General features: G+C 49.2%; 1 protein-coding gene across 1 annotated transcript in view; it reads left to right on the top strand.

The window, feature by feature from the left end:
- Nucleotides 1-23801, top strand: part of Tln2 (talin 2) — a 419972-nt gene extending 396171 nt beyond the window's left edge. The window contains exons 53-59 of the mRNA XM_051156732.1: nt 576-681; nt 1973-2097; nt 15373-15498; nt 17782-17844; nt 17937-18119; nt 21212-21337; nt 23630-23801. Of these exons, the coding sequence (XP_051012689.1) occupies nt 576-681; nt 1973-2097; nt 15373-15498; nt 17782-17844; nt 17937-18119; nt 21212-21337; nt 23630-23758 (858 nt within the window). The 3' untranslated portion in view covers nt 23759-23801. The remainder of the gene's footprint in view (nt 1-575; nt 682-1972; nt 2098-15372; nt 15499-17781; nt 17845-17936; nt 18120-21211; nt 21338-23629) is intronic.
- Nucleotides 23802-24594: the final 793 nt, after the last annotated feature.

Below are 24594 nucleotides of genomic sequence, written 5' to 3'. Positions count from 1 at the left end.
TCTGCCTCCCGAGTGCTGGGATTAAAGGCGTGGGCCACTGCACTGGCTTGCACTGGCTTGCTTTGTTTTGGTTTTTGGTTTTTTAAACTGAACTAGGCAAAAAGGAAGCATATCACGACAGTGTCTTGCAGGGCAGGTGGTGCGTGGACTCCTAGAGCTGGGTGTTGGCTCCACGGTGACTTTTCTGGACTGCTGGCTGTTGATCCTGTGGGGACTTTTGCCTAAAACCCTGTCTCCATCCCACATTTTCTCTGCTTTGCCTTGTCTCAAGTCCAAGTTGACCCGTAGCCTGAGACTTCTGTTCTCAACAGTGTTCTTACACATAGCTTTTACATTGGTGTATTTGTTTTGCCTAAAAACAAAAGAAATGAAGGACAAGTGTGGCTCAGCCTTATGGTCTTTGCTAACTGTGTCCAAGGGGACCATCAAGGAACCCCTGAACGACAACTTTACTGTCGTTGAAGCCTGGTGAGTTTGTTGTCTCTTGAGAGCTTAAAGTCGCTTTCCACCAGTAGGAGTGAGTCTCACCAAGCCTCAGCCCCTCCTCATGCGTCTGCCGTGTTTACCACCCGCAGATCCTTCAGAAGCCGACACCAGAACTCAAGCATCAGCTGGCCGCTTTCTCCAAGAGAGTTGCCGGCGCTGTGACAGAACTCATCCAGGCAGCGGAGGCCATGAAAGGTAAGCCAGGGCCTCGTTTCGTCGTGTAGCGCTGTTCTAGGTCAGAGGAACAAGACAGGCCCTTCCTCGGTAGATGCAAGCAGGGTGTAGTGGGAATAAAAAGCCTAGAATTCTTTGCTTGCTTTCTATCTTTTTTTTTTTTTTAATGTGTAAAGTAACATGATTTTGCCCCGCTCTTTGTATTAAATGCCTTCCCCTGAGTGAAGTGACCCGTCTGGGACCCCCCACTTCTCTTGGTAGTCTTGCCATTTACTTTTAGCTGTATTAGTGTTCATTGAGCTATTGCTGTTTATTGTCATTGGATAATGCGCTCCTGAACTTGACTTCAAGACTGCAGGCTGGTAGGCCCAGATGCTTAGACTCTCGGGCAAACCAATTGCAAGTGTGAGGTCTGAGTGTGAGGTCTGAGTGTGAGGTCTGAGTGGCTCCAGGGCAAATCGAAGGCCATGTTGAGCAGCTTTACAAGGTCCTGTCTCAAAAGGTGTGTGTTGTGGGCGGAGCTAGGAGTATAGCTTGGTAGGGGAATGCCTGCCTAGCATGTGCTAGGCCCTAGTTTCAATCGCTAGTCATACCTAAAAAAGATAATTAGGGGCTGGAGTGGTGTCTCAGCGGTTAAGAGGACCCTGGTTTGATTCCCAGCATCCATATAACAGCTCACTCCCATCTGTAATGTGTAACTTCGGTCCCAGGGGATCCAATGTCTTCTTGTCTCTCCAGGCACAGGCATGCATATGTACATATGCATGTATACGTACAAACATGCACGTAAACAAAACACCCATACACATAAAATAAGATAAGTACTTTATAGTAGTTAATAATATTAATAATAATAATATTCTCATGTACAGGGGATTGCACTGAGTGCACCATTTGCACACTCCTTCTTGCTTAGACAGATGCTGTTTATTCACCAAAGAAAGCGCTCTCTCTCTCTCTCTCTCTCTCTCTCTCTTTGTGCCACATCTTCCCTGAAGAGAATGTCACAGCTCTGTGGCCTCTCTCTCCCTGACTTAGGCATGCCCCTGTACTCATGAGTAGAAGGCAGAGAGAGACTCAAGCCCTGACACATAGAACTCTGAAGCTACTACTATTGTCATTCATATGGCTAGAGCTGCACATGTAGCTGGTTTAAAAAAGCAGCTTAGCACCCCTTTAGTCCTATGTCCAGAGGATGGGGAGCTAGATAGGGGCCCCTTATTCAGAGAATGGGCTCACTGGGCCAGTCTGTGGTTACCAGTCCCCTCATGTCTGCACCTACCGAGAATGACTCTGCTGGGACTGATTTTAGGAACAGAGTGGGTGGACCCAGAAGACCCGACTGTCGTTGCTGAAACTGAGTTACTGGGAGCCGCGGCGTCCATTGAAGCCGCCGCCAAGAAATTGGAGCAGCTGAAGCCAAGAGCAAAGCCAAAGGTGAGTGGTCACCGGCGGTCACTCGTCTGTCTTCCTCCATCTTCCTCCAGCCGGTGACTGTGCTGTGGAGCTGGGTGTGGTTCTGAGAGTTTCTCCACCTCCCCATGCTGATGCCAGGAAGCAGCAAACCTGTTCTGCCTGTCCAGCACCATGTTACAGAGTGTGGGGGGAGGAAAAACAGTGGGCAGGTCAAGGTACCTACCAAGAAAAGCACATCTGGTCTTGATGGAGTTCCGCCAGGTGAAGCTGTTGAGGGTGTTTCCTGTTAGGGTAGAGAGGGGACTGACAGCCTTCAGCTCCCTGGTTTCCACTGTACCTTTGATATAGAAATGACAATATTGAGCATCTTGGTTTTTTAGAGATAACAGGCCTGGGCAAATGACTCAGTCAATAAAGTGCTTCCTGGGAAAGCAGGAGGACCCAGAGTTTGGATTTTCCAGCAACCGCTGAAGAGGCACCTGTGGTGGTGTGCGCCTGTAATTTCAGCCTGGGGGACCTGGGCGTAGACAAAGACAGGAGGGTTGTGGAGGCGTGCTGTCCATTCAGACTGCTAGCCAGGGGTGTCGGGGTGTGGGAAGATGACTCAGTTAAGAGCACTTGCTATTGCCCTTTCAGAGGACCCAAGTTCAGTTCCTAGAGCCCAGGTCAGATGGGTCACAGCTCAAAGAGGCCGGCTCCCTCGCAGGCTCCACGGACACTGTACTCACAGGTACATGCCCATATGGAAACACACACACATGTGTACACATAACTAAAAATAAATCTAAGTATAGACATTGAAGTATGGTAGAGAAGAAATGGAGGGAGATTCTTGACATGGACCTCTGGCTTACACACACACACACAGACACACACAGACAGACAGACACACAGAATATTGCACGTGCCAAAGAGAACCCCAGCAACAGGCATTTCAGAGTGTACAGGAGACTCTGTTTTTCATAAGAGAAGTGGCCACGGAAAGAGAGTCTTTTGTGGTATGGGGCAGTGGGAGCTGGCCTGTCTCCAGGGTCAGACTCAGCCTTAGTGAGCAGCTGCAGTTCCCTCCCCACACTGCAGCTGTCTTAAGGAAGATGCTGGAACCCACGGAGACTTAATTTTCTTCCCATCTTTATGATATCTATAGTTCTCTTCCCAAATACCCAAATACTTCAGGAAATGAAATCTGGCTTTCTCCGCCCCCCCTCCCCCCCCAATAAAGGCCGGAGTCATCGTCCCCGTCCCCCCCCCCCCCCGCAGTTTATGACTGCCTAAAATTCTACCTTTTTTTGTCAGACTGAAAGATGGAGTGTAAGGGCTGAAATACACTGCCCCGTTCCACAGCAGTGGTCAGGAGGAGGAGGAGGCCGAGTGCGCTGTAGGCAGGACGCTAGTGAAACTTTTTCTTAAATCCTCCGAGGCCTCAGACCAGTCTCCTAAGTACTGGCGTGGTTTCCCTGCTGGCCCTCTGCAGGGCGGGGGGTGGGGGAGGGGTGTCTGGTCTTGGATCATCTGATAACATCAGAGTTTAAGATCAGAGAGTGGGTTAAGAACAACTGCATTTTCTGGTTAGGTTTTGTTTCTTGCTTTGCAAATCAAGTTAACAGAACTTGAAAGGTGTACTTTAAAGCTGAGTCGTAAACTAAGGTTTTAAGGTTTTGGGCTTAATTTGCATGTCCTCATGCTCACCTAGTCTAGCCCAAGAGGTCCTTCCACAGGGCTAGGCTCCAAGCGAGCATCAGTGCGTCAGTCAGGTGGCAGCTGCGGCCTGTGAAGTGGTCTGCCCCTTGTGCTGAGAGTTTCTGTTCCAGCCTCCCTGCGCCCACCCCATCCACCCGAGCTCTTACCTAGCTCCCTCTGTCTGGTTGCTCCCTTTCTTTTACAGTCTTGATTTGGAAAACAGACTTACTGGAATCCCCTTCATCCTGCAAGTGTCAAGGTGCAAACATTTAAGTCAATAACGTAAGAGCACGGTGCCTGACTAGGACTTAGGAAATGGTAACAGCGTCATTATTGTCACCATCACTGTGACCGACACCTTCATCTTTCATCTTCGGAAATGAATGGGGGGGAAAAGGTCTTCTGTGGATCCCCAATGGGTTAAGAGGGAGGGTGGCGAGGCCACAGTGGATACGAGGCACGGTCCTGACGAGTCTTCTATCTACTTGGTTAGGGGTTGACTCATCTGGCCTTTGTCCTCGCCACAGTCAGACCATGTGATTGAGCAAGGAAAGAAACACGAGGCTGTGGTGGCCGTTTCTGTACATCCCTCTTCCTTTGCCTCCATTGGCAGAGGAAATGGCTCTAGCCCCTCAGGCCCGTTGTCCTTGATAGTCTCTTTGATGCTCTTGTACTTGCCTCACGTTCCTGTCCTCGGGACGAAACCCCAGCTTGTGTGACAGGGCTGTTCTCAGAAGCCTTGTTGGTAGCACTGAGACGGTGGGGTCTCCTTAAAGTCTCCATTAGGCTGTTGCAGCAATGAAGAGTAATGGTTGCTGGGACTGTGTCCCATGAAGATGCTCGAGGCATGAGCTAAAGGCGAGAGAAATGACGGAAGTGTACGGACCCTTGCTCACAGCTACTACAGCAGTGCTTAGGAGTAGAGGAGACTGGCGGAGAATGTTGAAGACTGTGACAGGCCTGGGGAGCGGCAGGTCCTGTGTTTTAAAGTTCTGGGAAACAGTGCTTGAAAACCCGTGTGCGTTAACAATGAGCGGTGAGCTGGAGGAGGCCAGTGAGGACCCCTTACACTGTGTTCTGAACTTGCAATAGGGCTTTTCGGGGAGAGCTGACGAGCCCTTCTGTGAAGGCGAAGTGAGCGCCGTTGATGCGAGTTCCTTATTGGACAGTGGTCACTGTAGGTGCCTCCCATCCTTGTCTTGGGAACAGTGGCTGGTACTTCCCAAACTGTAGAGAGTAACCAGAGGCTACTGCCACAGGGGCATTATCCATGAAAGTGTCTCAGAGACTCTTATCATCCCAAAGCGTGCACGTTTTATTTGCTAGGAGGGTCATCCACTTTGAGAAATTTCTTCCATAATATCCTCCTTACCTTTACAAACAAATTTTTCCTCAGCTTAAAAAAATACACACACACACTACTGAAACAACAAAACCAATATTTTGAGGTTTTTGAGGTTACTTTTTTCCATCTCTCCTGTAACCTTAAAAAAAAAAAAAGGTCCTCAGGGTGCCATAAGTAGCAGTTGCTCTTGCATTCCTGCCACTGAGGCTGTGGCCACCCCACTCCCACATGCACATGCATGCCCATGACGATGGGTTCCCTTCATCTCTGCAGAGTACCTGTGCTGCTCTGAGGACTAGTTTTGGGGGAGGGAGAGTGATGGCTTGCAGTTGTTTTGATCACCTGATGCTCAGGTTACCTGTGTTAAAACGAGACTAGTCCCTGGCATCTCGAGATGGGCCTGGTGTAGTCCACCCTTGGGCTCTGGCCACGGAAGCATCTCCTTTTACCTATCATCTCTCAGACATGAGTGACGGGCAGATACGTAGACGTCCCTCTCATTTGGGGAAAGGGGTCGGGGCTCAGAGCATGTGCCCGCAGTGTTGCTGACTGTGCCCTTTCCACAACTACAGACACACCTGTGCCCCAAGGCAGGCTGGGAGATACTGCAGAGGTGACAGACTCCTGCAGCCGTAGCCTTCAATACTGTACCTATTCTCAAGCTCAGTCAAACCTGGATGCCTTTTCTGCAGGCCTCTGTGTGATATGTTTGATATATTAGGTTGTTATTTAATCCAACTATATATCAAGCATATTCCTACAGTGTCTTGCCCTGTCTCCGGGGGTCCTAACAAAGTTCAGAAGGCAACAGGAAAGAATATATTGAAAAATCACAAATAGGTTTAGATGACAGAGTACTGTGTTGCCATGTTTTATTCCACTTCTTCTTGTAGCCTTTTCTGTGGCTGTGACAGAATATCCCAGCAAAGAGCATCTTAAGGCAGAAGAGCGTGTTTAGGCCCATAGTTAAGAAGGGCCCAGTCCATCATGGCAGGGCATTCAGAAAGGAGAGAGACAGGGCAGCAAATGGAGGCAGGCCAAAAAACCTCAAAGGCCGGTATATCCTCCTGCAAGGCTTCCACAGCCTTCCCAGGCAGCGCTCAAGACCAGGTGTTCAAACACAGGAGCTACCGGGTACGGGGGACAACCACCTGTGTCAACACTACTACATTGTGTTTGCTAGTGAAAGGAATTGTAGTTCCTGGGAGCTGGTGGTGTTTTCTGTAGCTTACTTGTGTATAGTGAGGAATCCTTAAGAACAGTATTCAGTGGGGAAAATGGAAGATTCCAACCCATGTCTTCGATATAAGACAAAGGTCAGGATTTTAACTGGCAAACACGTCCATCTAGACATTTCTTCTTGATTCACTTTTATCCTAATTTTCAAAACACTCACAAATTTTATAATCAGGTTTTCAATACCAAAAAGAAAAAAGAATCAACAAGACACTCATTACTGATAGCTCTCCACTTCTAGTTACAAATGTGAACCACAGTGGCCACTCTCACTCCATGGACGGTGAGTCACCACCGGGCTTTCTGCAAACCTTCACCAGGACCAACCATGTCTGACGAAAAGGATGTGATGGAGACGATGCTCTGTCTGTTGACTGGTCTGTTGTGGGTGAACTTGGGAGCGGAGGCTGATAGCACTTAGAGCCCAGCAGTCAGAAAGTAAACACAGTCTACTTGCTGCGGCAGGAAGTTGGGCCGTGATGAGAAGGCATTCTTTCCGGTGCTTATCAGCCTCCTCTGCCCGCTTTGACTTCTTCCCACAAATGAGTCTGTGACATATATGCAAGTTCATCCTGAGTTCTCGAGCCCAAAGACTTTATAAGCACCATTTCTGGAAACAGCACATCTGTGCTCCCTGCCTGGGTGGTGGTGGTTGTGGTTGTGGTTATGGTTGTTGTTGTTGTTGTTGCTGTTGCTGTTTTAGGAGGAATGAACTCTTTTGATGAGCACTCCTGCTTGTGGCTGAGCAAGACCCCTCCCCTACAGGGCCAGGACAGTAGTTTAACTAGGGTTGCCCTTGGGAGTATCAAGAAGCCACCACAAGGTGAACAAGGAAGGGGTGATGGGTCACAGGCAGAAGTCCAGGAGGAGGACGGTCAGTGCTGGAGTCCGGAGGTCTCCCCCAGCACTGGAGTCCCCAAGGTCTCTCCCAGCGCTGGAGTCCCCAAGGTCTCTCCCAGCGCTGGAGTCCCCAAGGTCTCTCCCAGCGCTGGAGTCCCCAAGGTCTCTCCCAGCGCTGGAGTCCAGAGGTCTCCCCCAGCACTGGAGTCCCCGAGGTCTCCCCCAGCGCTGGAGTCCCCGAGGTCTCCCCCAGCACTGGAGTCCCCGAGGTCTCCCCCAGCGCTGGAGTCCGAGAGATCTCCCCCAGTGGCGAGTGCATGATGTGTATCTACAGGTGCCTGGCTGAGTAGGTTTTTAAGAGCAGCTGTTGTTACTACACGTTTGCACAGCTCAGGGGTCTTGGTCTTGGGTCCGCTCACATTTGTTTAGCTGAAATGGTAAATGACCTCATGGAAACGGTAGGAGAGGCCATTGCACTTTTTTTTTTTTTTTTTTAAAGCATAGCTCTAAAAGGTCTCTCAGATGAAGCATGCTTGCTGAAAGCAACAGGGTTTTTATGTTTCTCTGGGTAGCTTTGCTGTTGGCTGGCATTTCCCGTGTTTCTGCCTAATAAGCTTGAGTGGGAGAGTGCAGCCAGGCGCTCTGTGAAGAGGGAAAGCAAACGTGGTGTTTTCTACGTGCCTGAGCTGCAGGCTTGGCGCTCAGATGCCAGGCGTTGGTCCCAGGCCGGGAGATGAGCATAGAGTGTGTTCCCAGGTAATTCTTTACCAGGTCCTTGTCGGGTCTCTAGACGCATAGAAGATTCATATCACAGATTCCTAGGATGAACCAAATGCGTCTCATTTAATCCTTGGATGGGTTCTCTTGGCCGCACTCCCTACGTTGATGTCCAAGTGCCCCTTTCCCTTTTGAGAGCATGACAAAACCCTGAAGAATTCTTTTCATCACTCAGAGAGTAACGATAATTATCTCAGTGATACTACTTTTCATTTTGAAAATAAATAGCCAAAAAATGTAATAAAGCAATATGTTCTGTGGGAAAACTACCCCAAGATACAAATCGTGCAGGCTTGGATCATTTCCAGTGGATTCTACATGAATTCACGTCCTTTTTGTCTATCTGGATGCAGAGGCGATGGCTGTCCAGCTACAAACATGCAGTGTTTTCTCTCCATCACCCTGAGCTTCCCCTGAGACCAGGCCTCTGTGGAGGGGGCCGGTTGTTCTGGGAGATTTGCTTTGTGTTAGAACTCTGAAGGATGAAGGAGGTCCTACAGCCAACTCACCCTGGGGTCCTTCAGAGCAGAAGCTGATGGAGCCACTGTGTCCCTTTGCCAAGATTTTCTCCCCAGAACACCTCTCAAGTCAAAACCAGAAGCAAGCCAGAAGTAGGCAGGTTCAGCACAGGAAAGGAAAAACATGGCTGCCTGTTCCATTTAGGCATCCAACTGGGAGGGGACAACCTCCTGCATGCTGTGGGAATCCTAGGTATTGTCTTCCTTTTTTCCCTTGAGGACATTTAATTCTATGCAACACACACACACACACACACACACACATATTTATATCTCCACTGAACTTCTGACTTAATGCGACCTTGTTTTGTAGTGGCCATTCTTCAAGCCTTTAACACAGAAGAGCCAAGATTGGTACTGAATGAAGAAGGGCGACAGTGTGATTAGCTCTCTGGCACATGTCACTTGCTTGTGGAAAATGGCCATGATACCCTTTAGCTCTCAAAGTGCGCTGTCTGGGCTAGCGAGATAGCTCAGTGGGTAAAAACGTTTACCAGGCAAGCCTGGCAAGCTAAACTCAGTGCCCAGATCCCACTGTGCAAGGAGAGAACCGGCTCCAGAAAGCTGGCCTCTAACCTTCATGTGTGCAACCTGCTACGTGTGTGACCAGAAAAAATTTTAAAGTCTGGTCTCATCTGATAGAGTGCTTGCCTTGCACACGTGAGGACCTTGCTTCGGTCTCCAGCACCCATAAACTGGCATGGTTGTGCGTGCCTCTGATCCAAGAGACAAGAGGGTCAGAAGTTCAGGGGATTCTTCTATATATCTAATGGGAGGCTAGCCTGGGGTACATTTGATTCTGTCTCAAGAAAACAACAGGGAAGAAAAAAAGCCAAGTGTCTTAACAGACACTTTCTAAGGCTAAGGCAGAGGTCAGGGCTGTTCATGAGTGAAGCGTCTGAGGGGCATAAGTCACACAGTGTGTGAGAACAAGGGCCATGGAACCAAATGCTCTCCCTGCCCACACTTGCCGGGGGGGGGGGGGGGGGGGGTATCAGGGAGTGTAGGTGGGTCACTAACGACAGGACAGGAAGGAGACGGGACTCCTGAGGGTGGGAGAAGAGAAGGCACTTCCTGCCTATTTCGACAAACATCTTAGAAATTTTTAATATGAAATGGAAACTATACTTGAGCTAGAGACCAAAGAAAATTGACGAACTGCTACACAGAGAAGGCTGGTGCAGACCGGAAGCGAGGTGTTAGACAGTGTGGTACAACAACCAGTGTCCGAGTTAGCCACTGCCTGGGCTGGCGCTGAGGGACAGGCCAAAAGCAGGCACCCAGCTACTCCACGTGTCCCTTGAGGTTGGCTTTGCCCTCACTTTATCTCTTATTTGTAACTGGAGCCAAGCGTGTAACACGGGATCCAAATAGACTTGCTTTGTCTGAAAAGACAGTTTTAAAATATGAGGAGCCTCGGGGCTGGAGAGATGGCTCGGTGGTTAAGAGCACTGCCTGCTCTTCCAAAGGACCTGGGTTCAATTCCCAGCACATGGCAGCTCACAGCTGTCTGACATGTTCACACTAATGCACATAAAGTAAAATAAAATTAGTTTTAAAAATATGAGGAGCCTGGAGACGTAGCTCAGTGATAATGTTTGCCTCACATGTGCAAGACTTTGGGTTCGATCCCCAGTACCAGGGGCCGGGATGAGTAGAAACAACAGTGCACTTAGTCAGTCGTTACTTACTCGTCACTGTCTGTTGACAGTTCTTCCTGTTTCCCATAGATTTACTTCAAGCCTCCTGCCCGCCGGGGAGGAGGGAATGAAGACTGAATGAGTCACTGCAAAAATAAATTCTTGAGATTCCCAAAAGACAGAAACGGAAGATAAAAATGGGAGAGAAAAAAAAAGGCTACTCTTTCCACACTGCCTCCCTCTCCCCCTCCCCGCCCAATGGGACTCGAGCTTCTGGGGTTCGAGACATCAGAGCCGAACTGGGAGTCTCAAGTTCACTTCTGAGCGTGGGAGGTAGACGGGCAAGAAACCAGCTCCAAGTGAAGCCTGGCCAAGCAGTTCTTTGACTTTAGATGGTGGGTCCTTGCAGACAGCCAGTGACAGGAAAATGTCACTAAGGGGTACCCAGACCTCTCTCGGAGGTGTCAAACAGCCCAGGCGAGGACAGCCCCATCTTCAGCAACAGATAGCCAGACTACTCAGAAATGGCAGGGCTGAGAGCTGGTGGTAACCCAGCCAGTGGCCTTTCCAGTAGAGGAGAGTAGAAAAAGGGACAGAGGGTCAGTGGCCAACTTCATTAGCTGGTACCTTTCTGTATCTACTAATTTAAGTGAGAGTCCTTGATACAGTGCCTGTGTTCACAGGTGTCTGTGTGCATATGGCTCGGTGTCAGAGACTGGTCCCACGTAGCCCAGGCTGACCTCTAATTCTCCATAGAGCTGAGGGTGGCCTTGAACCTCTGATTCTCCTGCTTCTGCCTCCGGCATGCTAGGGTTACAAATGTATACCACTACTCCCCATTTATGCAGTGCTGGGGATCCCACCCAGGGCTGTGTGTGCGCTGGGTAAGCTCTCTGCTATCCGAGCCACATGCCTAGCCCTCGCCTCTGTTGCTGTCTCCTGGCTGAACTCTGGCACTTGCGAGGCTTCTTTCGGGTAGGGGCGTTGAGGCATTCAAATGACAGTACCACAACCGCTCTTTTGCCTGGTTTTATACAAACTGAGTAAAGCCTCCGAGCAGACCACAGGAGGGCAGAATGACGTTAACTGGCCTGTTTTCCACAGTGGTTGCTAACCTCCTTTCTTAGAAATAGATTCCTGAACCTCCCTCAGACCCACTGAGGTACAGTGTGCGTCTTTATCCAGGTCTGTGGGGAACTCGGCGGAAGGGGCTCTCTGGTAAGCCTGTGGCTTCTCAAGGCCACTGCCTCCCTCTTGCCAGTAATCATAAAGAAATATAAGCAGCCATATGCATGAGCTCATTTTTTAAATTAAATTTATTTATTTAGTCAGTTCTAGAGGTTGGGAGTGTACCACAACTTTAAGGAGTTAGTTTCTCTCCCATCACATGGATTCCAGGATCAAACTCAGGTCCCCAGGCTTGGCAGCAAGCTGTTACCAATTGCACCAACCCAACCATGCTCTTTAAGGTTTAAGTGTTTGAGATCCAGTCATTGGGGAAAATATTAAGCACGGCAGAGTCCTTGGTGTTCAGAATCTAGAGGCAGGTCCGACATCCTGGGTCAGATCAGCAAAATGTCACAATTAAAGAGGAAAGTGACGACTCAGCCTTCCTGGAGGGAGCTAAGCATAAGAGGCTCTGTGAGGGGAGCAGGCCTGAGGAACCGTGCTGTCTAGGCTGTAGATTCTCTGCTGGAGTTCCCTGGCTGTCACTCCACACTGCTGCTGGTGCCTCTCCTAGCTCTGAGGGAGGCAAACACACCTCACATATAGGGTTGTGATACTTTTTAAATAGGATAGCCCTTCAGAGAGCAAGCCTTTCTCTTTTTACCTTGTGGCCAAAGGCTGTGTTCTCCTTCCCGGTTGACTGCCCTGTTCTCTTTACTCCATCCTGCCAGCTAGTGGGCACCGGAGCTGGTAGAGAAGTCGCAGGCCAGTCTGCGCACTGTGGGAGATCCCGTTGTCCCTGAGACCAGAGGGACCCTGCGGTTCACGGTGGGTGTTTCTTTCCACCCTTCTAACTATAACCTTGGCTGGGGCGGTGGGTGAGGCGGACTCAGGCCCAAGCATCTGAGCAGCTGCCTTTCTCGCAGAGCTTTCTGTATCTCATCAGGAGCTCCCGAAGATAAGACTGTGTACTGTGTCTGTTTTCAAACCCAGACACGTCATGGAAACAAAACAAAACATTAAATGGTTGCCATTGTAGGAAAATCTATGGGTGCCCAAAATACTCTCAAGTTAGATGTTTTAAATGTGTATTGTTTTAATGTGAAAATTAAAGTCAAGACGCACAGGGCAGCCGAGGGGAAGAGGGACTTCTAACCAGTGGTGACAGTGATCCTTGTGTGCGAGAACCCAGCTTTGAGTTATGAGGAAATTCTGTTTCTGTGAGGTTTAAGTCGGAAGCGGGTGCTGGGCATTCTCCTTCTGTCATGTGAGCTTAGACTCCGAGGCCACTTGGGGCAGGAGTCTGGGAGGCATGGGGACCACCCCAGGCTTCCATTTCCTCATCCACAAAATGAGAGAGGCGCTCCCTTTGGGGAGCCCCAGATGGCTTAATCTGTTATATGCTTCACTTTCTTTTGCAGAAGAAACTTCTAGAAAACCTTTAATCTCCATGTCATTAGATGAATATATACAACATATATTCATGTGTATTTCTATGTCTATATAAACCCGATGTCATGTATTTTGGAGCCTATGCGCATGACTACATTTTATGGCGCTGTCTTATAATAAGTCAAGTTTATATTTCAGTAGACAAGTCCTAAACTCTTCTCACCCAGAATTAGCCTACAAAGCTGGGTCCTTTTCTCTCCCAAATACCCTTTGAGCAAAACTCTTGTCGGAAATAAGAAACATGTATGCCGATTCTCTCTGGGAACTCACAGCATGCTGTTCTCACTCCTCACATCCACTGCTAGTGCATTCAGGCTTTATTTTGATAGTATGAGTTATAAAAAATTATCATAATCAGGCTGGAGAGATGGCTCGGAGGTTAAGAGCACTGGCTGATCTTATGAAGGTCCTGAGTTCAATTCCCAGCAACCACATGGTGTCTCATAACCATCTGTAATGTGATATGATGCCCTCTTCTGGCCCACAGGTGTACATGCAGGCAGAATACTATATAAATAATTAAGTCAATCTTTTAAAAAATAATCATAATCAATATTTTTTGAGGCTCACAATACAGGTAAGAATAGGGATCTAGGGATCAAGGAAATGGTTCAGTCAGTAAAATGCTTGCTGTGCAAGCTTGACGACCAGAATTTGATCTCCAGATCCCACACTTAAAAAAAAAAAAAAAAAAAAAGATGAATATGGTGGTGCGCACTTGTCATCCCAGCACTGGAAAAGGAGAGATGTGAAGATTTTTGGTGTTTGCTGGCCAGCCCAGCCAAACTGGCCAGCCCAGGGCAATGAGGGAGCCTGGCTCAAAACCACCACCGCACCAGGCCAATGAGGGAGCCTGGCTCAAAACCACCACCGCACCAGGCCAATGAGGGAGCCTGGCTCAAAACCACCACCGCACCAGGCCAATGAGGGAGCCTGGCTCAAAACCACCACCGCACCAGGCCAATGAGGGAGCCTGGCTCAAAACCACCACCGCACCAGGCCAATGAGGGAGCCTGGCTCAAAACCACCACCGCACCAGGCCAATGAGGGAGCCTGGCTCAAAACCACCACCACAGCAGCCGCAGCAGCAGCAGCAGCAGCAGCAGGCTTCAGGCCATTCCTGAAGTGTAACACCCAAGATGTCTTCTGCCTTACCTCCAGGCACATACATACATACACATATACACACAGAGAGGTGGGGGAAGAGAGAAAAGGTGTGTGTGTGTGTGTGTGTGTGTGTGTGTGTGTGTGTGTGTGTGTGTAGCGGGTAATCTAAGGAAGAACCGTGTCCTGTCTAAAGTTCCAGGCAGCCCATTTGTAGGCTGCTTGGCTTTATCCGGTATGAAGTCGTTTCTCTGTGGCGTCCCCCGGGTGTGCACCTGATCTGGCAAGCATGCATTATTTTGAACTCAGGGCGATGTAGGTGTAGACTGTGGTTCAGACTCTTCATGCTGCCTTGGGTTCCCTTACACTGTTGGGTATCCTGTGGTTGGCATGTCCTTCTCTGTGCCCAGTCACCTCATTAAACCTAGGTTTTATCGTCACAAACGTATGCATAAAGATAATTATAGTAAGTGATTTTTGTGTAAGAGAGCATTAACACCAACTATGCGGCAAGGTGGTTGGCCAGATAGCGGGTCCTCAGAAATGTCCTGTCATTACTCAACATTGTGCATATACTTAATGCCATGGAATTGTATGCATAAGATTATTTTCAGGGTAAACCAGACGCTGGCTTTAGTGTACATACAAAGAGAAGCATTGCTGTGCCCGACCGTTTTCTCCTAATGCCTTACACCTTCAGCTGCCTGTGGTTCAAGGACAGTCAAACCAAAGTGACCTAGAGTCCTGCAGAATGTTAACCCAGCAGACCGCAGAGGCTCCTCTGTTCGGCCACTGTGTACTCCATCTGACCCAGCCTGCGACCGCCATCTTTATACCTGCCTGGTTTCCCCTGAAGTACCTTCCCAACTTCTAGGGTGGTTTTGGTGGTGGTGAATTATGATCTGCCCCAGGGCCTGACATCTGTGCAGTGGTGTCCGGGGCTCTTCCTGGGGCGGAGCCCTGCTTGGGCATCCAGGTAACTGAACAAGCCTCACCATGAAGCTTCCTTGTTTTCTTTTCCACTATTAGGTACCATGTGGTCGATATACGACGCCCACCCCAGAAATGTCGATCCTGAGTTACTTTGGTTTTTCTCCCAAGCAAAATTGGGATTTTAGAGCTAATGACCATCTTCCCTTATTTTCAAGCCCACTTTTGAGCTCGAGGTTCTGGCCAAATATGTCACCACTCATTCTTTCGACTTTGATAGTTGACGGCTTTGAGTTGGGTTCTTGATATTTCTGGAGCCCTCTGAGTGTCTCACCCACAGTGGCCTTTAAAGACTGTGGCTTGGAAGAGCACTTCCCAGCCTTTTCTGATTTAAAACGTGTGTAGAATGGCACCACTAACACCTTTCACTTTCTAGTGGAGGGGCAGGGGAGGCAGCGGATGGAGAGGCCTCCCTACCCTGGGTGTGGCTTGCCGACAAAACACTATAGGCACCCGAAGAGCCCGGTGATCAGCCAGTAAGTAGCCTGGCAGAAAGAGCCCCTTCTGGCTGTCCATCGCGTATGACTTGGTTTTCTTTTTGTTATAGCAAGCAGACGAGACCTTGGATTTTGAAGAACAGATCTTAGAAGCCGCTAAGTCCATTGCTGCTGCCACAAGTGCCCTGGTCAAATCAGCCTCAGCAGCCCAGAGGGAGCTGGTGGCCCAAGGCAAGGTGGGTAACCCTGGGTGGCCATGCCACAGAGGATCCACAGAGGGACAGCCGCTGAGAGATAGGGGGGAAATGGTTTGGCTTGAGAGAAAAACATGTGTGTGGGATCCTGTTGCTGGGTCACAAGTCTTTTCCCCACCACTGAAAACTGTGTTTAAATTCCACCAGCTGAGTGAAAACTTTGGCTTCTAGGCCTCTTGCCTGCTTCTCGTTAAGGAAAATGTCCCACTCCGTGCAGTGATCGGGGCCTGACCGCTGAGGCACTTCTGGTCCCACTGTACATTAGGCTGTCTAAGCTGTCAGCGTTTCCCAGAGGCTCTCTAATTCTACTACTGCCCAACTCTGATCACCTCCACTGAGTGAGTGCTTGACGGCTTGGCAGTGAGTGCCTTGCTGAGCCTGTGCCTCACAGGCCAGTCTAAATTTAAATCTGAGATTTCCTTCAGTCTTCTTCATTATCCTTAACACAGTATGCCTGCACTGGCATAAGACCATTAAAACATTTAAAATGCATATTATGTCCTGTTGTTCCCATACGTGGGACCCAGACTGGGTCTTGCTGGGAGCTTCCAGAATACAGAGACACTCCAGAAACCTGTTGAGTTGTACATGTAAGGAAGATTTGGTCACATGTATCTGTGTCATGAGGCCTTTGCTCTTTGTACACAAAGAGTTGGGCTGACTTTTAGAGAACAGACGAGAAGCTGCTCCTGACTAGTGACTCCTCGTCTTCTACCAGGAAGCTGTGTGCGTCTTAGTCTAAATCACATGGTGGTTCTTTCTAAACCATCATGTGGTATTGTCACTCAGGGTCATTGGATATACATCTTCCCACCCAAGTCTGCAGGCTGACCACTGGCCTTCTCACAGAATCTCTGTAGGTCCTGCCTTGGGTTCATCTTCCTATGTATTTCCATCAAGTTTGTGTTGACTGGTCAACCTATAGAGACACAGACCGATCATTGAAGTGTTCACCTTCCTTCAACCATAGTAAAAGACTGTGTGTGAAACAGATGGCTACATACCAGAGAATCTACCTTGAGTGTAGTAGGGCTTCCTGCTCTCCGCAAGACTTGGTTTGTACAGGCATTTAAGAGCCAGGAAAGGAAGTTTGGATGACCTTCAGGGAGCTATAGGATCGTATGAGGGTCTCGGGGGTTTGCCTGGAGATATCTGTAATTGTTGATGGATTCCCCAGTATGGTTTTCAAATTGAGGTACTCATCTCTTAGTTTCTGCAGCAATACCTTCTAGATCTGGACAGAAACATCTCTCGTTTACTTTAATCTCTACATCAAAGCAGAGATGACTCTTCTGTCCTCTCCACTATCGAAAAATGTCTTCTTTTTTTAAGACAGGGTCTGCCCTCATTTGCATAGTGGGAGATATTTTAATATCTTCTGCCAGAATACCACACCATGGATTTCAAGGTGCGCACAGGAAAGATTTAAATGGCCTTGATCCTTGAAAGGAGGAAACTTTAGTGTTTATAACAACAACAAAAAAAAAAGGTCAACAGAGAATGTCAGCATCAGAGATATGTCAGTGCTACTTTTAACTCTATTTTATTTTAGTTTAAGCCTCCACCTCCTTTCTCTACCCCAGTCTCTACTAACGCCCCAGCACCAGGTAGCGGAGAAAGAAGGTTAGTGGGGAGAAGGGGCGATGTCTCTTTAGCTACTTCCTGCTGTTTAGGGATGTAGTTCCTTGGGGCAAGCCCAACCTTCGTTTCAGGATCTCTCCAACTTCTTCTCGTCAAACTGCATCAGCAGCAGCCAGGAGCAGCAGGGGGGAGCAGCAGCATTCTGCTTTCTCAGAGCCCCCCTGTCTCTCTCTGGGCTCTGGTATTTATTCCCTCTCCAGAGTCCTCAGAATTAAAGTCTCTGCAGCTGCCAAAGAGCCTGCTCGAGGCAAATAGTTTGCTGCTGTGGACAATCTGAATCAGCCCCATATCCCACACCTGGGATTAAAACAAAAACATGTTTACATAACATAACAGTTTTTAAAGACGCCCAAACTTTCCACCACAGAGACAGCCCCAAACCGTCATTTCCTAAAAATGTCCAGCAGCCAATAAGAGCCATTGGAGCATTGTCCTTCACATATGTGGGGCCAGTCGGTAGCAGTTGGCTGGGATCCCGTGAGGCGAATGACTGGCCCGTTCTAAGGTCAGTGCTGTTGGTGAAGGAGACCAGACAGCGCTGTGTGGCTGGCTGCAGGGCATGGGCAGGTCTTGGGTGGCTGCAGCTCACCTTGCTCACGGCAGCTTCCCTCCCCTCTTCACCAGGTGGGCTCCATCCCTGCCAACGCTGCCGACGATGGACAGTGGTCACAGGGGCTGATCTCTGCCGTGAGTCACCTTCTTCTTCCTCTTCATTGGCTTTGTGAATACCCCCAAGGGAGGTCTGGGCCTTGAGTCACTTCTCTGTTGGCTGTCCTCAGGCTCGGATGGTGGCAGCAGCAACCAGCAGTCTCTGTGAGGCAGCCAATGCCTCTGTTCAGGGGCATGCCAGTGAGGAAAAGCTCATCTCATCCGCCAAGCAGGTGGCAGCTTCCACTGCTCAGCTGCTCGTAGCCTGCAAGGTGAAGGCCGACCAGGACTCAGAGGCCATGAAGCGGCTACAGGTAATGGTCACTGATGCTGGTGGGAAAATACTCCTGTTGGAGCGGGTAAGTGTCGCCAGAGGGGACTGTCTCACTTCCTTGGCATGACCCACTAGGCTTTCCATCAGCCAGCTCTGTGTCAGCCTCCAGCCTCATCCTCCACAGTCTGCATCCGCGCATCCCACAGCCGCTGCCCACCACATCCACATAGCACCTGGGCCTTCTGGGCTGGTGCCTGTGGGCCATCACTCACCTGAAATGGTCTGGTCTCTCACCACCCCGATCCAGCCAACTCCTGTTCGTTTTCTGTGACTGAACTCAAAATCTCCTCTTTTGGGAAACTCTTCCTGACTCCTTCCTCTGTCTTGCCAGAGTCCCTGGCCTGGCCACTCCTATGGTTCCTGTCATAACACTTTTGCCTTTAGTTTTTTGTGTCAGGGTTGTGAACATCTCAGGTACCCCATCTTCATCCTGGCTCCTGACTCAGAGGAGGCTCTCAGGTAGTGTTTGCTCTAGCAGGAAGAGAAGGCCAGAAGGGATTTAAGGAAGTCGCTAAGGTTTCCTTTCTAGAACCCAGAGAGTATGTTTATAACAAGTCCCTCCATACATACACACACACACACACACACTGTTCTGATTGTTTTAATTATAACACTCTTAGGGAGCTGTAAAGATGGCTCAGTGGGTAAAGGTGCTTGCTGCCAAGCCTGATGACGTAAGTTCAATCCCCAGAATCTACATGGTAGGTCTTCAGACCTACATATATATGGAATTTAAAATAAGTTTTATACTCTACACAACGAAGGGACCATTTGAAATGGAAACTTGCATTGCTCCAGTGCACCTCCCGCCCGCCCACACACACACACACACACACACACACACACACATCAAATGTTTGTTTTCTATCCTTCTTGTCATCTACACGAGATGCTTGTGTCTGGTTGTGGTCATAGCAAGATACATCTGCTTTCTTGTCACGTAACACATCGCCATGCACATCGTTCCTTGAGGCGGAGGCTCCATTCCTCATGAATCTCGCCTTGTAGTGATCGCATGGGTTCACGTCAGCTGATTATGCCAGTTTGCTCCGTGCTTCAGACATTGTATTTGCTTCCAGCTTCTAGAATTTTACCGTGATAAGTGTTATTATATAGATCATTTATATTGATTTAAAGTGTCTGGTATAGGGCTGGAGAGATATCTCAGTGGATAAGAGCATTGTCTGCTCTTCGAGAGGTCCTGAGTTCAATTCCCAGCAACCACATGGTGGCTCACAGCCATCTATTCTGGAATCTAATGCCCTCTTCTGGCCTGCAGGTGTACATGCAGGCAGAACACTCATGTAAAATAAATAAAATAGTAAAGTGTCTGGTATGTTCATCATGAATAAAATCATAAAGGGCAGCAAGATCTAGGTGCTTCTTATAGACTCAAAAGTCTTACTTGATTTTTAAAATCCTTATTCTCTCATGGATGTAGGACTCCCACATACAGGAGATACTCTGAGGAAACATGTTAAGAGAGATCTGGGTTTCAGGGCTAGGGGTATGGCTGTCTGGCAGAATGCCTAGCAAGCAGTCAGACTTGTGTTTAATCCTCAGTACCGTATAAAACAGGGTTGGTGGTGTAAGCCTGTGAGGCCAGTACTTGGGAGGTGGAGCCTGGAAGATCAGGAGTTGAAAGTCATGGCTATACCCTGGACCTAAACTCTTGAGTCTGAAAGAGATAGGCAAGGAGCACTGGAGATTTATTGATGCTTTGACCACCGCCAAAAGATAATTCCAAACCTCAGTTGGCAGAAGACAATTCCCCAGGGCCCTGCTCCCTGAGGATTAAAAATAAACTAGGATCTGAGTGCATGGCACAGTGGGGAAAGTGCTTACAGGCACACTCACGAAGACTTGAGTTCGATCCCAACACCCACACAAAAGCCAGACACAGTGGCATGTGCCTGTAATTCCAGCGTGAGGGAGGCAGAAACAGGAAGGCCCCCCTGGGGTTTTCTGGCCAGCCAACTTCTGTGCATCCACAGACACAAAAGAGTAAACTAGAATGGACAAGAGTCTATAATTAAAAGCTGGACACTTCCGTTGACAGACTTTTTGAAATGCGTCTCTAGCAGTCTCTTCAGCTTGTTCATAAATCATAAGCCTGCCCGTGACTTAAAGCATATCCATAAAGTCTTACTACTGACAAGGCTCTTAACCCCACACGCAAGAGTGGATGCTCCCTGGTGTGCATTCATAGCCCTCCATTCCCTCAGGAAACCTTCAGCCAATCCCGACTCTGAGTAGCCTGTCTTTAGCAGGTTCTGAGGGTACAGAGAGTTCAACTCTGTCCCTGCCCTCAAGCTGGTGGTGCCCAGAGTAGAGTCGTCCCTGTCAGAGAGACCAAAGTGTGGCAAGGGCTGCAAGAAAGTTAGCACAGAGCACCTGAGAACACTGGGAAAGAGGACATGAGCCAGGACCATGGCCTGCAGCCAGCCATGAAGCCAGGGCCACGCCTTCAAGCACATTCGAGGTTAGGACCAAAGGAGCCGTGGCTTTCCAGACTAAGGAGGCAGCCCCTAAGTATACTTATTACAGGCATGTGCCCCTTGTCGCGTGGTCATTATTCCCCGTCAAAACCGTGCGCTCAGGCCAGAGCGATCGCTCAGTCAGTAAAGCATTCATTCGCCCTGTCAGCGTGAAGACCTAAACTTGATCCCCAGAGCCCACGTAAGAAAGCTTGAGTGTGGTGGCGTTTTAATCCAGATGCCGGAGAGGCAAGAACAAGGGCAACCCTGGGGCTCACCAACTAACCTAATTGGTGAGCTTCAGACCCCAGAGGGAGCCCATCTCAAAGGAAGGAGGTGGCATTCCTGAGGTTGTTCTCCGACCTCCATATCCACACACATGCACCCCACATAAACACACATAAAAGAATTTTTTAAGAGAGGAAAAAAAGGCATGTGTTTTGGGGGAGCCAGGAACTATATCTCAACCCATCACTGAACTATCTGTAGTTGATGTCTCTTGCTGGCTCCGCTAACTTCTGTGTTATAATATAACTTGGTCTCGTGAGCTTCGTGTCTGTCCTTGCTAATGACGTGTGTCCTGCCCCCTCTTTAGGCAGCAGGAAACGCTGTGAAAAGAGCCTCAGACAATCTTGTCCGTGCAGCCCAGAAGGCAGCATTTGGCAAAGCTGACGATGACGATGTCGTCGTGAAAACAAAGTTTGTGGGAGGCATTGCTCAGGTGAGTGGCTAAACACACAATAGTGTGCAACTGCCAAGATGGGGGTTACATTACAGCAGGTACTCAACAAAACAGAGCACCTTAAACAGGATACGAGTCCCATCTCTTCTGTATGTGACTGGGCGCAAGCCATGTGGGAAGGCTGCAGTGTTCTTGCTGTGTTTGAGACCCAGGCTGCACCCTGCACTGTATTTTCCCTCCTTAGATGCTGCCCCTGGCAACTGGGCCCAAGATGGCTTAATGACCAGCTTTGGTGTCCCGTCTGTCCAAAAGAGGGAAATGAGCAAGGGTCAGAATTTACAAACCTCTTTTCTCTCCCATACCATTGGCCAACATGTAGGTACCACACAGGAGGGTGGGAAATGGCAGGTTCCTTTCCGGGTAGTCATGCACCTAGCTAAAATTCAGGTATTCAATTATAAAGAAAGGAACAGAGAATAACCAGCCATGTGTTTGGACGGCCACCCTGTCAGGCCCTCCACGGGCAGGATGAGCCCTTCTCTCTCCCAGAACTGTTATGAGAAGACCTGGGGCTGCCTTCGGCAGGATTGAGTTCGCATGCATGGAAGTAAAGATGAAACACCAGGAAGTCAGGCCTGCCCGTTTTGGATGACTTAGCTGTGTCTGTTACGTGGAGCTAGTGTTCTATCAGCACCAGGTGTCCCCCATGCCTGCCTGGACTCTCCCAAACTGCCCCAGGTTTTGGTTGTACATCAGGTTGGGTTTTGGTTTTTGTTTTTTTTTAGTTTGTTTTTGGTTTACCAGAAAGTGTTTTTTATTCACTCACATAAAAGGGTCCCTGATCAGTTAAATTTGGGAAATAGTACTGTACCTAATATCCCCACGTTGGTCCATACAGTTGTTGACGTAGTGGGTGTTCTGGAACGGTCCACTGACAGGGGCTTGTTTGGCTTCCTTCAGCACAAACTTACCTTGGCCTCACTGTAGCAGTGAACTGGTACTCCTCAGATGTAGACCTTAGAAGCATGAAACACATGCATTCCATCCTCTGGCCACAGCTTTCACACCCTTGGATTCAACCAACAGTAACTTGAAACTCTTCAGGAAGAGCTGCAGCTGTACTGGATGTAGAGAGGCTGTGTGTCTAGCCGTCCTCTAAGCAATACCGTTTATCAGCTGTGCATACAGTGCTCATATTGCATCCAGGCTTAGAAATCATCTGGAGATTATTTAAAATATGTGCAAGGGAGCTAGGGAGATGGCCCAGAGGGCAAAGTGCTTGTCATGCCAGCATGAGGACCTGAGTCGGATCCCCAAATCCCATGTTTAAAAATTGGGTGTGGTGTGTGCATGCATAATACCAGTGCTGAGGTGGCAGAGACAGACAGGCCCCTGGGGCTTGCTCACCAGCCAGCCTAGTTCCAGGAAAAAAGTGTCCCCAGAGACAAGGTGGATGGCTCCCTGAGGAACAACAGTCAAAGCTGACCTCTGGCCTCTACGTACATGTGTAGCCACATACACACTCACTTGTGCACATGTGTACTTACACACACATGAGCCTGCACATGTATGCGTACATGCATACACTCCCCAAACTTATAAGTACAGGAGGAGACACATAGGTTATATGCAAATACTGTGCCGTTTTATATCAAGGACTTGATCCTCTTTGGATTTGGGGGTCTAGCCGACTAGGACTCTCCGCCCAGGAACCCATCCCCAACAGATGCTAAGGACTAACTCTTTATGAGGGCCACCTAGTGGTTGAGGGTCCTGGCTTTACCTTCCTGCATGCCTGAGCTCCACCCTTCTCTACCAGCTGAGGCACTGCACTGGCCCACTGTCTCTCAGCCTCAGACCCCTCCTAATAAACACAGGACTTTCACAGGCGAGCCACAAAAGCGACAGGACAGTCTAAGTCAACCGCAGACACCAAGCCTGTATGGATGCAGAAAGTGTCTCCTGCTAAGTGCCTACCCAGAAGTCAGCTTGGTTTTTTTCCTGATCAGTTGGGTCATTGGTCTCAAAAATCAAGCTGTGGCATAGGCTAATTTTCAGAGCTAAGAATTAGGTTCCTGGGCCAGTATTATGGCTCAGCAAGTAAAGATGCTTGTGGGCAAAGGCCTGAAGACCTGACTGAGTTCAACCCCTAGGACCCAGTGTCGGAAATAGAGAGTCGATGTCTGTGTATTGTTCTTGGACCGCTCCACGTGCGCTAAGGCACATGCACACACCCTCCACATACACAAACTAATTAAAAAACAAAAAAGAATATTCTTCTGCATTCATCAAAATCTCCCACAAAAGACCCTGTTGTTGTTTTCCTTCCAGATCATTGCAGCCCAGGAAGAAATGCTAAAGAAAGAGCGAGAGCTGGAGGAAGCCAGGAAGAAGCTGGCCCAGATCCGCCAGCAGCAGTACAAATTCCTACCCACAGAGCTGAGGGAAGACGAGAGCTAAGGCCCGCCCATGGCGGCAAGCCCCGGAGGTGGTCCCCAGCCCCCCCACCCCCAACACACACACACATACACCAAGAACTGGACAGACCAGTGTCCCCGAGAGCCAGGTACTTCCTGGAAACTGCTGGCCCTCCACCTGGAGTCTCTTCCTCACTCTTGGTCCTGTCACCATCGGCTGCATGATCCTGATCTCACACGGTACAGCGTCCCACCCACAGCTCCCCTCAAACCTCACTATATCTCCGGAGAAAGGGGCGCGCGTTTCGTGGACTGTTACCAAAAAAGAGAGAAGTCAGTATTACGTCGTTCTCAGACACCTCTCCTCCTTTGCCCCCCAAGACTGCTCCAGGGCCTCCCTGTGAGATCACGCTGGGGAAAAGTACATCAATAGCAATCGTGGCTCACAGGAATCGTCAGTGCCGTGGACACAGCTGTTCTCTCCAAAGAGAAAAGGCTGTAGCCGGAGTTGGACACTGTTAATAAAGCCAGAAACAACTCCCAGGTGGACTCTGGGGTCTAGGGTCACAGAGGTCCTTGTAAGTTTGGAGCACTGATTAACCCACAGGGGTGGAGAACCCCTGCCCCGTTTGCACGCTTTTCTTGCCTCAGTGTGTAAAGCTCCTTGTACAATCTACACCCATCTTGTATCCTGTGGCCCAGAAAAAAAAAAAAAAAGGAAGTTATTTTATTTTTCTCCCTCCGTAATCCAAAGGGCAGAGTTGTGGAAAGTGGTCAGGGTTAGGTGGGCAGGGGCCAGAATAAAACACTGGGCTCCTTCCTCTGCAAGGCTGTTTTGGTTCGTGCGGATGCACACACACACAAACTGTGGCCCTGGTG

This window comes from Acomys russatus, chromosome 14 (assembly GCF_903995435.1).
Source record: "Acomys russatus chromosome 14, mAcoRus1.1, whole genome shotgun sequence".
NCBI lineage: Eukaryota > Metazoa > Chordata > Mammalia > Rodentia > Muridae > Acomys > Acomys russatus.
Note: the sequence above shows the minus strand (reverse complement) of the source record. Positions and strands in the feature narration are given on the sequence as shown.